Source organism: Siniperca chuatsi, linkage group LG1, assembly GCF_020085105.1.
Source record: "Siniperca chuatsi isolate FFG_IHB_CAS linkage group LG1, ASM2008510v1, whole genome shotgun sequence".
NCBI lineage: Eukaryota > Metazoa > Chordata > Actinopteri > Centrarchiformes > Sinipercidae > Siniperca > Siniperca chuatsi.
Genome location: NC_058042.1, coordinates 24,283,382 through 24,298,198, shown reverse-complemented (window position 1 = coordinate 24,298,198; position 14,817 = coordinate 24,283,382). Strand labels below are relative to the sequence as shown.

The following is a 14,817-nucleotide window of genomic DNA, read 5'->3' as shown; positions in this document are numbered from 1 at the left end:
TGACGAGCCGCCTGACTCAGCCAGCACACTGTCACATGGCTGAGGCGGAGCCAGCTGCGACATGTGCGCTTTGTTTTAGTTCCTAATAATTACAAATAGCCAGCAAAAAGATACATTATTTTAACTAACCTCTTCTTGTCTCACTTATTTAGCCTGGCTGACTGTTAATATGCTGACAGACCCGCTATGAATTGCTCTAAAATAACAAAGCACGGCTCCACTCACTCGTAGGCCTACACCATTTACCGTTTATAATTACTGACTATAATGTCTTTATTAATGGTTAATAAATCATATACTTATGCTTTATAAATCAGTCAGAGGTGAAAGATTTGCAGAGCACCTAGATCCAAAAAATCCATTTAATACATAACAACTTTTACATCCGCAGACTAGATTATTGTAATCAAAAAGTCCTAACCTACTAACCCTAACCCTTTATTAATGACTTATTAACATTTATAACAGACTTTATGACTTGTTGCAAAGTGAGAAACTCCTGAACATTTATTAATGTTCCAACATTTACAACTGCGTTATTATCAAATAGATCATAACCAGCCAAGGGATTTTTTTAACACCTAGCAAGATTTAGTAAACTGGTAACCAAAACCTATTATTAATGGACTCTAACTGGTCTATAAAACGTTAGTAAAGTATTTATTAACCATTAATAAAGCCACGTTAAGGGTTCCTCATTAGAAAGAAGTACCCTATAGGGGGTTCCTTAGTTTTATAGGTCAGTTGATATCAACAGTCATTAATGAGTCATGTCTCAAGGAGATAGTGGTTAGTGTTTGGAAAGAAAGAAAATCCACACAGAATATTTCATAGCTGCAAGTGTAGTCTCTCTTTCCTCATGCTTATTTTTAAGTAAAAATAAGTCAAATCCAATTCAGAATGAAAAAAATTCCAATTATAACAACATAACTGCAAGTTACAGAGAATTAACTTAAATAGTGATACAAGATTTAAAATTACAAGCACAATTTGTTCATTATAAACCCACTAATGGGAAATATATACATCAAAGACTTCAGAAGTATCATTTTTATGAGTGCTGGTTGGAGGGACTGTGTTCATACAGGGCTGCTGCTCCTCCTCAGGACAATAAAGAACTTTTACCATTTTAGTGCACTTGCATTACTGTAATTCTTAAGTCTTTCAGAGATTGAATTGTAGCAGCTCTTTTGTATCCTCTCCACACTGGCAACTTCCTTTGTTGTAATTCTAAGAGCTTATTGATTAATGCTTGGCACTGTGTCGCCCCTGGCTACCTCACAGAACATAAAATCCCCCCCGTAAGTCCTGTAAAAAACAAACTTGCCTTTCCTCTCAGTTCATACACATTATAATAGCTGTATGGATTTCTTTCCAAACAGAACAAGTTACTGTTTATATAGAGATGTGGGGTTTACCTACAGGAAGATTTTGTTCACTTAAAATATCTGTGTGGAAGTTTCGACAGGGAAAGAAAATACACATACAGGAACATTTAATAGAAGTTGTTCAATTTAATATAAGGCAATGAAAGAATTCACATCATACAAACAGGTTACACAGAAACCCCCAAACAGTTATCAAAAATGTATCATATTGTGGCTACAAGTAATTAAAACCCCAGCCCCCAACCCTCCCTTGATGAAACAACTGTCAAGCTAAATATTATAAAGTGCTTTCTCATTTTGTTGTATGCAATCATCACCAAGGCAAAGTCATTACAGTTTTCTCAACATGAATCTAACAGACCTTACAGGCACTAAACAAGCCTTTCAATCACTTTCTGTTCCACCTACACAATATTTATTAGCCTTCTAACCATTCACAGGAGTCAAATGAACCCATACTGTTTTAAGAATCTGTTCATCAATAACATGTGTTCCCTTGCTTTGCAAATGTAATATTAAAATGTAAAAAAAAAAAAAAAAAAAGCATCCAGCAATTGGGTCCATTCACTGTAAGTCAGCATTTTTCTCCTTCTACGGAGCAGTCAGTTCTTCCCTCTAAAGAAAAAAAGAGAAAAAGTTAATAATTCTTCAGTTTAATGTTTTTGTTCACCAAATGCCAATGATAGACAAAGAAAGACAGTCACATAGATGGGATTTTACTTTGTAATGCATACTGCATATACAACAGCATACGAGCGGTACGTTCTACACCAAACCACAGAGATAACACATCCCAAAAATTCATGCCACAGCTCTCCCAGGTTAACTGCAAGCAACAACATGCAGAGGGCAACATGGACATGTTGGTAACTGCATGAAGGATGGAGTGATGACAGTATTAATTCCCGTTGGTTGGAAAAGACGGATGAGTGGAGAAAGAGAATGATAAACCAAACTGCGAATAAACCAAACTGCAGAAATAAAGAGATGAAGTTAATGGTATTCCAGGGCCACGGCTTTAACACAAGTCCACTTTGGAGTGTGGCTGAGAATCTCTTCAGACATATCAGAAGATTATTTTCAATCAACTAGAGACACCTAGTGGTCAGTTAATGCAAAACACTGTACTGTCCAAACTTAGGTCCTGCAAGATGTTTGTATTTTAAAAAGGTATAACATCTGTTGTGTCTTTGAATATCACACTGACCCTGGAAATCAGGGGTTAAAATGGTCAAAAGAAAAGGGGACAAAAAAGAAGCTGGTAAGAAAAGACAAGGCACTGCGGTAAGCAACTGTAAAATGGCAGGAGAGATGCAGGGTGAGGTCTGGTTTGGAGGGAAGCACACCTGGCAGCAAAGGTTCCCTGGATGAGTCCAAGACCTGGTGAAGATGAAGCCAGGTCAGAATTTTATCTTTTTCCTGTTCTGTTTTGTCTCTCACATACACACACAAGCATATTCACACATCCACACACGTCCAGGCAACTTTATCTCAGAATTTTGCAGTTAACCTAGAACCTCAGGGTGAGAAATGTTATTTTTTTGCATTATTTTTGTTGTATATCAACTACAGACTGTGTAAATCTCTATATTAATGCAGACCACTTCCCAAAACATACTACAGATATTAGGTACATTTCAAAACTTACAGGCTGCCTTTTGATTCAGTTCATGCTAGTTAGGTATGTAAACCTGCAGAGACTTAACTGAGAGAAAACACCAGCATCTGGTGTAGTGTGCTCAAACATAATGGCAGGTGAATTTATGGTCCTAGCTGTTGTAATACTCCTATGCTCCAACAATAATTTAATTTAAAAGCAGATTCACTTTCCTGTTCTCTAGCATATTTGATTAACTTTGTTTTCCTTGTGGTGGTTTTTAATTCCATGTTTAACATACAAACACGTTCTGTTTGTGTGTATTTATATACGTATGTCTATATACTGTATTTTTTAATTAAGTGTGCTATTTAAATAAAGTTTGTGTGTTAAGACACTTTTTTTTGTTTTAAACATCATAAGCATATCTCATGTAATGCCACTGCAGGACATTCTGGATCCATTTGTGGGGCATGTAGGTCTTGGGATATCCAAACCAAATCGCACACTGGTCTTCTAAGTAGCAGCCTATGATGGGCCCATATCCTCAACGTGACCTCATAAGCGAAGATATGTTTATATACTAATCTTAGAATTCTTATCTTCAATATCACATGTCCTTGGCTCATTGTAGGTGACATCCCAAAACAGTAATGACTCGGTGTTAACACACACACATCGTCACAACACACGCCAGGTTAAGGAGCGTGTAAATGACAGATGTCTTTCCATTGCTGTACATTCGGTTCTTCAAAGAAAGCACAATATACTGGAATAGAGTCGGTCTATGTAGTACAAGTGGGTGACTCATAGGGATTTCTGAAGTGTAGGCCTGAATTAAGTGCAATGACAGTGTAGTGATGCAGTAGTGTTTGCTCAGTACATATAGCTGCAGAGAGCTGAGTGATGTAAAATGAAGGTCAGGTGGTCTGGTGTGACCGATTTCCTCTCATTTTATTTACATGACAAGACAGTTGCTCTGCAAATTAAAAATGATGCAAGCTATGTAGCTGCAACTGCAACAGTGAAGGTTTTTACTGTTTTGCAATTATAGACCAAGAAAGTCTGCAAGCAAAAAGTAAGTTCAGTTGTCTGGACTGCAGTGACTTTGTGGAGACAAGTAATGAAGCAGCAAACCCTCAGGGCTGACCAGGAAAGGGCTTTTTTTGCTGAACAGGTAAGATGCTTTTTTTATTATTATGTTATGCACAGGCAGCTTGGCACTAAAGCATGTAAGCCTTGTTTGTATTAGTACATATTTACAACATCCTCCTAGTTACTAGCAGTGAGCATACGTCTCAGGAATAAGCCTTGCTGTGTATATTTGGAATAGCACTGTGGTGACTTTGGCTTCATGAAGTGTGGTGAAAAACTTACATCACAGATAACAACAGGTGTGACGTTTTTCAGAAATACAGTGAAACCTGTTTGAAAGCAGTGAGGAAGTTCCAACACGACTATCAAGTACCACTACTCTGCCAAACCTGTACAGATTCACTTTGAACTCTCTCTCCGGTCCTCTCACCTCATAGGTGGTTCCTGCCCAGAACTGCCTCATCTCTCCCCTGCACCCAGCCACCACGGCGGAGATTATCAGGGTGAAGGGCACCAGGTAGAGTAGGGCAGGCTGGCCCATCCCTGACAGCAGCATCACAGCAAACGTGGCTATCATTCCCAGCAGATAGGCTACAGAGAATGAGAGAGATGGACAAATACAAACACAGAAAGAGAGTGACAAGGTAAACCTGAAACTTGGACCACACACAGATATAATCAGAACTTGAATGCAGCGAAAGTCTTTAAGTAAACTGCTTAATCTTGGGAAAAAGAAAAGACCAGAGACACCTAGTGGTCAGCAAAAACAATGTCAACATTTCACTAAGCAGAAGTATTAAAAACTCTTGCTAAAGATCTTCTGATACACATGTACAACATGAAGTCATGTAGTCATCTGGACACTGTTTTCAGAATCAAGACGTTTCGGCTCCCATCCGGAAGTCATTCTCAATTGTGAAAAATGGACCAGGAACTCAGAAATTTAAGCTAATCTGTGTTACTTAAGCCCTGCCCCCAGGAAGGAGTCTTCCTGAGTATCTGCTGATTACTCTGCCTAGTTTCACCTGAAACTCACCTAATTGTTTCCATGATGGCCCAGTAATCAGTAATCAGGCCTTTTGTTTTCTGGCTGCACCTCCCTCATCACTGTTAAGTACCTGATTAGCATATGATTGGCGTTACCAAGGTGCTAATACACGGTGGTCTGAGTTTCAATCTGCCCAACGTTTACCACAATTTCTGTTCAAAGAGGAGTTTTCTTTTTTCACAAAAATGGCTTCTTTGACACCTCTTTCAAACCAACTCTTGTACATTTAGCTTTGAACATATTTGTTATTCCTTTTTCCCCAAATATGCAAGTCAAATTAGTCTAAATACGATCATCTTTACCTGTGATCATGCATCAAGTTACAACATATAACAATAACAACATTATAGTTGAGCTGTGAGGTACCTATGCAGCAGCTGATGAAGTAGATCTTTTTGCTGCTGTTGATCCAAACATCAAACCTGCTGCAATATGCCACCAGGAGACCTGTTGGACCAATGAGGATGCAGAGGGTGAGTGATACATCACACTACAAATGTTTGCCTTTATTCTTTCTCAGCTCAGAAACAGTGCTGTCATTTCACATTTCTGCTTTTTTTTTTTTAAAACATAGGTGGTTTAAGGACTTTAAAGCAAAAAAAGAAAGCAACACATAATAGCCATTGAAACTAGCAAGTAACTTAAATTACACACACCCCATCCAGCCTAAACAAATGAGAATGTTTTTTTATGACTTGTGGGAAAAAAGAGCCTTGTCGGTACTGAACTGTACACATCATGTATTTTGTTTTTCCTTTGTTTTCCTCAGTGGGCTCATATGTATTGATATACTGTGGTTAAAATGATTGGTGACCAGCAGCCACTGTTTTTTATTAAAAATATTTACCAGGGTCGGTTTATGTAAATACTGACGGTGACACTTTAACCTCACCTGGAACAATGATATCTCCGTAACCCAGAATGGAGAACTGCATCCCACACAGGTTCTGAGCCCAAGCTGAGAACCGTGGGACACGCATCACCACTGGCAGCTGAGAAAATAAAACATTTTATGTTTAAAATGACAAAGTGTGACAGCAGAATTGTTGTGCTGCATGCAGCCAAATAAAGTGAGCTGTACTTTTTTGTTACACTGACATTTACTTCATATTAATTTCTCAAAGTTGTAGCTGACATACTGGTGTATATTGCTTTAAAATATCTTGTTTTATTTCTAACTCCCATCTGATTGCCATCTCAGCTACACCTTGGCTTTGCCAATTTGACAAAATCTGTATGGTCTGTGTGGGCAGTTAAGGAGGCAGCTGGGGTGAAGCTCAAATCAGAGGAAACAATTCAGACGAGAGACAGCTCTCAGAATGTCTTATAAATAATATGATTCCAAGAGATTTGTTTTCAGTTAGGGTGTCAGTAAACAGTTCTGTTCTCAAAATTTTGGGTGATAGTCTTGAGGTGTGTTTGCTGGCATTTTTTGCCACAGATGTTTGAAATCAACACAGTCTACTCTGAACGTTACTTGAGACTGTTTGCTTAGATTTCATTCAGCTCATGTTATAGTAATTACAGTAAATACTTTTTTGTTTAAAGTTACATCTAAAACATTAACAAACTGCTGTTTCCACAATGTGAACAAATATACTATGCAAAAACTTTCACACAATAACTTGCTGAACACGATTTTGTTGTGAGTGCACAGGTGTGTGCTTCTAGTGTATAATTTCCCACTGAAAACTGTAAAAATCCAAGAACATAAGCTCTGCTGCAGGACGAATCCTGGGAGAAACACTGCTTCAGCTATCCTGCAATGGCTTAACATTCCTTACTGAATCCTCTCGGCACCTCTAACTGCAGAGCAAAACACTTACAGTTTTCAAGCTAAAACAAAGTTTTACTGAAATGGAATATAAACAAAAGACACGTCTATATAAACAAACCAACAATGGAACACCCTGAAGGCCAAATCCATTTTACAATGATACAACAACATGAAAACACTGCTCATAAATATATATAGTTCAAAGAACACATTTTAATCATCACTAAAGTAAGACACTTTAATTACTTTGTCGTTTTTTTAAACCAAATTTTGACAGTTAGTTTGGATGTATCTGGGCGGTCCATGTGTGTCTATATAGAAGAGTATATAAAACAAAAGAAAGGCCTGATACAAAACTTTCCTCATCATAGTTTTATCACATAATTATCTGAGGAGTGTAAAAGTGGGATTCTGCTCATGTCTATCTGAGACCAAACAACTCCAATCCCTTCCCACGCACCTCAGGATGTAGCATTGACAAAAGGAAAGGATGGGTAACAAGTCAAGCCTTACTTTCTCAGAGGGAGTCTGGGGTTCAGCGGGGACCTCCACCATGTTACCTTGCGTCTAAGACAGAGCCCACCCAACCCCAGCGCACAGTTAGTCAATCAGTCTATCATTCCCCTTAGGGCATCAAAAACAAGCAGTGCTTATCAGCCAGGATGTTAATGAAGCCAGAACCAACTTGACGGGGAATTCCACCAAACTTAGCTTTTTGGCTTGTTGTTCAGGACTTAGCTGATAAAACTCCTGCACTCCTAAGATCAAAAACTGCGGCACACTGCTCTTTTTCAACACAAATTTACTCCACCACTTTATTTATTCACAGAACGATGTTTCAGTCTTCAGTCTCCTACTAAAGTAAACAGTTTCTCATTTTTCAATATCTTGAGCTATAGGCATGGAAAAACAATCCTAGGGTGGTATAAAGTGCCTGAGTTGTTTAAAAGAAAATGTTTTAACAGTAATGTTCCTCAAATATAAAGCATTTATTTCTTTCTCTCATAATTCTAGATATTAAAACTAATACAAAAAAGAGACTGTGTCCATTAATTTGTTTTTTTCAACCATTCCAAAACTTAAAACTCATGAAAACAGTGAAAAGAATGAATGTGGAATTTAATATTTTAGCACATATTTTGAAAATGCCTGGAAAGACAATTTGGTGGAGTTCCCCTTCAAGGTGAGAAGCAGTGTAGGGCGACTTACCTTCTCTCCAGATGCATCCGGGCCCAGGGCAACCTGCACCATAATGCTAACTCCATTCTGTTGACAGACAAAGTGATGCCAAACATTTATAATATGTTACTTGTCTGTGTAAAACCACCATGCATCACAATGCAACACCACAGCTGCAAAAAAATCATGTACAGTTCCCTTTGCAAATCATCACTTGTTTAGTTAAACTAGGCTTTTGTGCATCAGTGAAATATGTTAACTGGATGGCAAACACATTATTTTTATTTTTTAAAATCAGTAGCAGTTAAGTATGTGGAAAACCCTACAGCTCCAGCCCTGAGAAAAACAAAACAAATAAATAAATATACTCATACCTTGGTGAAGAAAGGAGTGATGAAGACAAAGAAGACGTCATACACAAGCAGGAGGCTCAGCAGAATCACACAGATCTATGCGATTATGGAGAAAAAATTCACAGATTGATTGCAGAACTGATAAAACTGAGAGAAAATATATTTTAACATTAGACTGCTTTATCAGAATTGCATTAATTGCCAATGACTTGATGCAAAGACAACAATATCTGGGACAATGGGACAGTGTGTGACAAACAAAACTAATGGCCAAGGACAATAAATATAAAAATATATACTTATACATATAACAATGACAGTACAAGTACTCCTTATGCCCAACAAAGTAAAAAAAGAAAAGAGATTAAGCAAAGACAGAATGATTAAGGAGGGAGTGTGATTCTCAGAGGAGAGTGGCTGTTAAGAGGCACCTTGAAGTTGGACAGTGAAATGGTCTTCATGAAGTTGAGGCAGAAAGCAATGCCAAGGAGGTCCTGCAAGATCCAGATCCATCTACAAGGACACAAAAGGTTCTTTTACCTCACGTTTTAACCTTACCATGTGTTTTGAACTTCAACGAGAGTAGTCTAGCTCTACTTCAGGAGACACAGAAAGGAAATGCATAGAGTTACATTATTAGAAACAACACCCTGCTAAAGGAAATTCTGCTAAAAAAAAAAAAAAAAATCATGACACAAAGCCTGAGCAACATAAATGAATGCAAATTCATCAGTATTCAGTATCGTTAGAGAAGTTTAAAGATTTGCTTGCCAATATCATCACCAAAAGACTTCTGGCTTCTAATGTTTTTGATTTTCACATTCATAAACTCAGTCTAAGCTGTCTGAATAAGATCATAAAAAGAACACAAACAAGTTATGTTAAGGATATTGTGGCAGGGAGGCTGAGAATACCATCTACTACTCTAGGAACACTGACCATCCTCTAAATATAACGAGACACTTGAGTTGCACTAACCCTGCCAACATCATTATCACACTGAACATCACCAACAAGGCAGGGTGAGGTTATTATTTAAGCTAATTAATATATAATTAAAAAAACAAAACTAAAGTAATCATTCATATCTCTCTCTCACACACACACACACACATTTACTATGTATCTTAAAAGATTCATCAAGTTTGCAAGAAAATCTGTTTTCATCAATATCACACAGCAACATACTCCTACATTTATTCAGTTATTGCATTCACAAGTGTATGTCACCGTTAAGAAATAATGTCCTTCATCTGCATAAATATGCAACACCAACGCAGGAAGCTGACTTGGGTGTTGGAATGTCAAAAGCACTGCTGCTGCGATGTGGATGTTTACCAGATTATGTTAACCAATACACACTTCCTGCTTCACCACCAAAACAGTCCCCTCTGGCGGTGGCACAGCCATGTCTGAGTTTGAGAGTGAAACAGGCAGAAGGATTACAGTTGTGTGTTTTGTGTGTCCCCTTTAAGTACCTGTCTTCATTCCTGTACACTCCCCAGACCACAGAAACGCTAATGCACACAGCAGCCAGTATGAGAGACCTCACCGAGAAGTTCCAGTTTCGGATAGAGAAGCTAGAAAAACACACAGACGATCAAATAAACAAAAGCTTTCAGCAGTTGAGAGTTGTCTGCCAGGGCGTGACTGAGAGACAGACATGTTAGGAGAAGGCAGTAACACAGTAACACACACACAGCTTGTCTTGTTTAGATGGGACAAAGGTTACTGTAAATCTGGAAAAGAAGTAACACATTCACACATATTCACTTATGCTGATTTGTTCATCCGGTTGTATTGATACATATCTATTCAAGCTGAAATTGTTCTATATTATTATTTATTATATTATATTTTATTTATTATATTATTATTGATAACACTGTCTGCGGGTCAGAGTTATCTATTTTATATCTGCCCAAAACTAGTGGAATGTGTGTGTGTATATAGTCTTATTTGAAAGAGTGATCCTCATACCTCACAGTGCCACAACCTATTAGATCCATCACTGCATCTAGACAGCTGAACAGTGCAGAGGCAGATGCCAGGCAGAATATAGCAATAATGACATAAACTGGGGGGAAAAGAAACACAGATAACATCAACTAAACACCAGATATTATTACTCTTTTGGAATACACACAAGCTATTTTTTGTCCCACTCACCAAGGACGCTGTAGAAGAAGTACATGAGGACCAGCATCCCACACATCAGGGCGACAAAGAAAACCACTTTGAGAGGAGAGTACAGGAAAAGCTCTCCGCTGTCTGCTTTGTTCTCTCCCCCTCCTCCTACTCCCCCTGCTGCACCACTATTTAACCGGTCCCTGCCACAAATAGAAAAACATTTGAATTTCGAGCCTATTGTTTATAAAACTGGTGGTTGTTTGTGTATCAGCACCCACTATACTGATTAACTAAAATTAAATAATAATAAATAATTAAACAATTTAATGCAATCTATGTATTGCTGGTTGACAATGCCATCTACTGTATGTTCACCACTTCAGTAAATAATATATTCACATTGATTTTATCTGGTTAATCAATTACATTGTCACTGCATACTAACAAAAACAAGTTGAAACTTCAAAAACAATGTATTCTTCTTATTTATTATCTTCTATCTGCTCTAGTTTGATTGTATTAAAATGTACAGATACAGCTCTGTATGTGCAGCTGCAATAGCTCACCTCTCACATGCCCCGCTCCAGTAGCCGCCCAAGGCAACTGTGACGATGGAAATCAGCAGCATGACTGCAATGCTTGGATCAATCTTTGATTGAGGTGGAGCATAAAGCTTTACCTGCATTCCTTCACCAAACACCTGAGGACATACACAAAGAATAAACATTTAATGAGCAACTTTGCATCCATGTGACCTTCTTCATCATACTGACCTTTATAAAAAAAGGGTGGTAACAAGACCAGAAAGACTGTCTCACCTGCTGTGCTTCCAGGAAGTCCCTGTACCTCATGAGAGCCAGAGGAATATGGATCTTTGCATACTCAGAGTCATTTGCTGATGGAGTGATCTGAAGATTCAAGCAGTACAAAAGAGATTTTTATAAATGCAGTTAGTTAGACCTGGGAAAATGTCTTATCTAACCTTTGGTGAATAATTTTATGCATGGTAATACTGTCAAATATTTCATAGATGGCACACAGTGAACCAAACATAATGACATAGAAAATATACTACATATATTTGATGGAAATCCCCACATCTGTACCAATGGTATGTCACTTCCTTATTTTTCAAAATCACTTCTGCATGTTTCTACATGTTCCATTCATATATGCTGACACTAGCGTTATGATCAGGCAGACAAAAAAACAAAAGATAATGGTTCCTCTGTGGGAGTTAGTTAACAAATAAAAAAACCTGAAATCTTAAGGAAAATGTCAAATCACATCCCTTTGCGTGTAAGCCATTAACAAAATACAGATTGATGTAAATATCCTACCAATGTTTTGTTACTGGCAATGAGCAAAGTTGTAGCTCCGAGGCTCTGAGCCACCAGAGCTTTCTGGCTGAAATCACAGTCCCCCCTCGTCACCACCAACGCTTTGCCCTTTACCACATCTGGACTGATCCCTGAGCCGTTACATAGCACAGTGGAGGTCATATTCACCAGTGGATACTGCACCTGGAAAAGTGATTTAACAATAAGAATAACAGGAAGATTTCAGGCTGTTACGTGGTAATAAGTGATGTTTTGACATTATTTAAATTAATCTCAAAGTCTGTTTCTGTAAATGAAACAAATAGATATAAAACAGAACAAATGGCTAAAGAAGTCAATAAAAGACATTTACTTTCCTGTCCTGACATTAATATGTCACAATAGAATAGTGGCTAAAATGTTTTGAAAAACTTACAGCAGCATCAAGGGTTTGTGACAGGGGGGTCCAGGAGTGATTGTGGACAATGCAGTATTCCCTGTCTGTATTTCCATTTGAAATGTGCAAGATTGCCTCTTGGCAGTTTATCTGTTGAGAAAGAAATGTTATCTGTTTAAATTCCATGCAAACTTAAAAGTGTTGAAGAAAATATCTTATATCTCTAACATACTATACTTGCTAAAGGAGTGAACAGAACAGAAAGCAGCAGATTAATTAAAACTGGCCTGACATACAGCTAATATTTGCGGAATTTATTTGGTGCTTTGTATGTAAAAAAAAATCTGTCTGAGTTACACATTTAAGTAGTTTCAACATAATTTCCATGACTACATTTAACTGCTAACCAAACACTATCAACCTAGAAGCAGTGACTAAGACAGAACTGTACTGTGATCCTAAAATGCCGCAGTGAACAATAAATCTTTCCACTTTCTTGAAACAAATATGTAAATACTTTCTTGTAGGTGACGTGAGAGAGGACGTCGGGGAAATCACCCTCCGTCAATCCAACAAGTTATACTTCTGTGTAAGTTAGCTAAATTAGATTTTAACGGCCTACGAGTGAGTGTAATTTAATTTCAGTTTTGGAAACGTTTATCTACATTATCGTCGTCCCCATCATGTAACACCAATGCAGCACAAAAAACACAGACTGAAAAATAGACAAAACTCAGTTTTCTAGCTTGAACCACGCTAACGCTAGCTGAGGCTAACTGACCGAAAGACAGAGCTAACGTTAACTCGCTGACAGCAGTCATTTGTCTCGTTGTAAAGCGGACAACACCGTGTTTGTGATACACAAATTAGCACAGTGTATTGACTACATAATAAGAATGATTTAGAGAGTTAACAGTAGTCATAGCTGACGTGTTTTTCGACGGTAAGTTCAGCTATCAGGCCCGTCGGTTGCTAACGCACACCCTGTTCAGTTTCTGTTATTATCGTCCATCAACTTACCTGCGACGCCAAGAAAATGACCGACAAAATGACGATTCTGACAGCTCTTTCCATTTCGGTAACATTCGTTTTTCACACAGTCTGGTGGCATCAACATTAATTGACTTCTATGTGGCACGGAGACACTTTTCATTAGCTAAGTTTGTCGTATCTGCATTGCTATTGTTTAGCTTGCCACCAGCAGCTGTCAGGTACTTCCTGTATTGGCTCGTGACACATGACACGGTGAACCACTGGTTTCTGTTTCACCTCACAGCGTCTCAACAACAGTCATACTGACCATTAATCATTAAAAGATAATAAAGAAGTAAAAGTAGCAGTACCACAGTGTAAAAATAATCAATTACAAGTAAAAGTAAGTGAAAATGTAAAAGTAGGCTACATTAAATATTTTAGCATAATGTAGGCTATCATAAATATAAGTTCTCAATAGCCACTGTTATGGTAAGGAAAGTGCAGGTGTTCCTAATAACATTAACATGGCTCCATTCTATTCAAGTGTCCCTTTAAGACCATGATGATCTGGTCCTTCGCTGTACCAGGGTTTCTTCTTCTGCTTCTGTTGAGTTTTATGGCGGTTGGCATTCCTAATTGTGCATTACCGCCACCTACTGAATTTTAACAGCTTCACAGTTTAAACTATTCACAGTGTCCACCCAACGTGATCCCATGCCATAGTCAATTCTATAACCCAGACCCAATTGTCTGAGTTGTTGCAACTCCTTCCCTCAGTGTAACATCCAGATATGTCCACAACATTCAAGAATCTTCTTGCAGCATCCAGCACCATCTTAATTCTTTCTGACTTCCCCTTTATTTCAGCCGCACAATTTATAACCATGGCAGTAAATGCCAGAAATCGCTTCTTGTCCATACTGATGTTCTGCTCATCTCCATTTCCTTTCTTCTCCTTTTCCTTTTGTACTACCACCATTTCACTGTTTCTCTCCATACTCTGAATTACTGTCCTCCTCCTCCCCATTTCTGAATCTTGTCAGCCTTCTTGCCTCACACACCCCTTCAACCTCCCGAAATGACTCCGCCTCCACTGTCAGTGGCACGCCGCTTACTACTCCCTTTATTTCTGCTCCGAATGGGAAGCAGTTCACACTGCTATAATCTCAAAATGCATGAATCTTCAGGGCTCTATCTCTCTGACGCTGTGATACACATTCAATGACAACCATCCCACTTCTTGTTATCCTGACCGATCTGACATCTCCGAGCTTTCCTCCTACAAACTTTCCGACCTCATGTGGATTCTTGAAAATGCCGTCTGTTTGTGTCACAGCTACCATACCAACAAGATACTTCTCCTCTTTCTGACTGGGTTCACTTGAGTTACTCTTCTTCCTTTTCTTTTTATTTTCAAATCCTCTCGGGTCCTCATTTCTAATTTCGCGCTCTGATTCCTCCTCTGACTCCATTTCCACCCACCAGGTTTTCTTTGGAACCAATTCCTTTCTTTCTTCCTCCTCTTGCTCCTCCCTTTCTCTCTACTTCACTCTCCTGGC

At 38.4% G+C, this 14,817-nt stretch overlaps 1 protein-coding gene across 4 annotated transcripts; it reads right to left on the bottom strand.

Annotated features, from left to right (window-relative positions):
* Window positions 1-1,494: 1,494 nt before the first annotated feature.
* On the bottom strand, window positions 1,495-13,853 carry LOC122878866 (signal peptide peptidase-like 2A). 4 transcript variants are annotated; one of them, XM_044202380.1, is made up of 17 exons: window positions 13,304-13,853; window positions 12,323-12,433; window positions 11,908-12,090; window positions 11,386-11,475; window positions 11,134-11,267; window positions 10,607-10,767; window positions 10,418-10,514; window positions 9,916-10,017; window positions 8,869-8,950; window positions 8,459-8,533; window positions 8,115-8,171; window positions 7,419-7,472; window positions 6,021-6,120; window positions 5,495-5,575; window positions 4,511-4,671; window positions 2,735-2,768; window positions 1,495-2,003 (listed from the first exon to the last, which is right to left on the bottom strand). In XM_044202380.1, the coding sequence occupies exons 1-17, from the start codon at window positions 13,355-13,357 to the stop codon at window positions 1,963-1,965; spliced, it is 1,617 nt and encodes a 538-aa protein (XP_044058315.1). In that variant the 5' UTR covers window positions 13,358-13,853; the 3' UTR covers window positions 1,495-1,962. The 4 variants fall into 4 exon arrangements, with proteins under 4 accessions (XP_044058315.1, XP_044058391.1, XP_044058474.1 ...); XM_044202456.1 differs by lacking the exon at window positions 2,735-2,768; XM_044202539.1 differs by lacking the exon at window positions 7,419-7,472 and having other exon boundaries at window positions 13,304-13,850.
* Window positions 13,854-14,817: the final 964 nt, after the last annotated feature.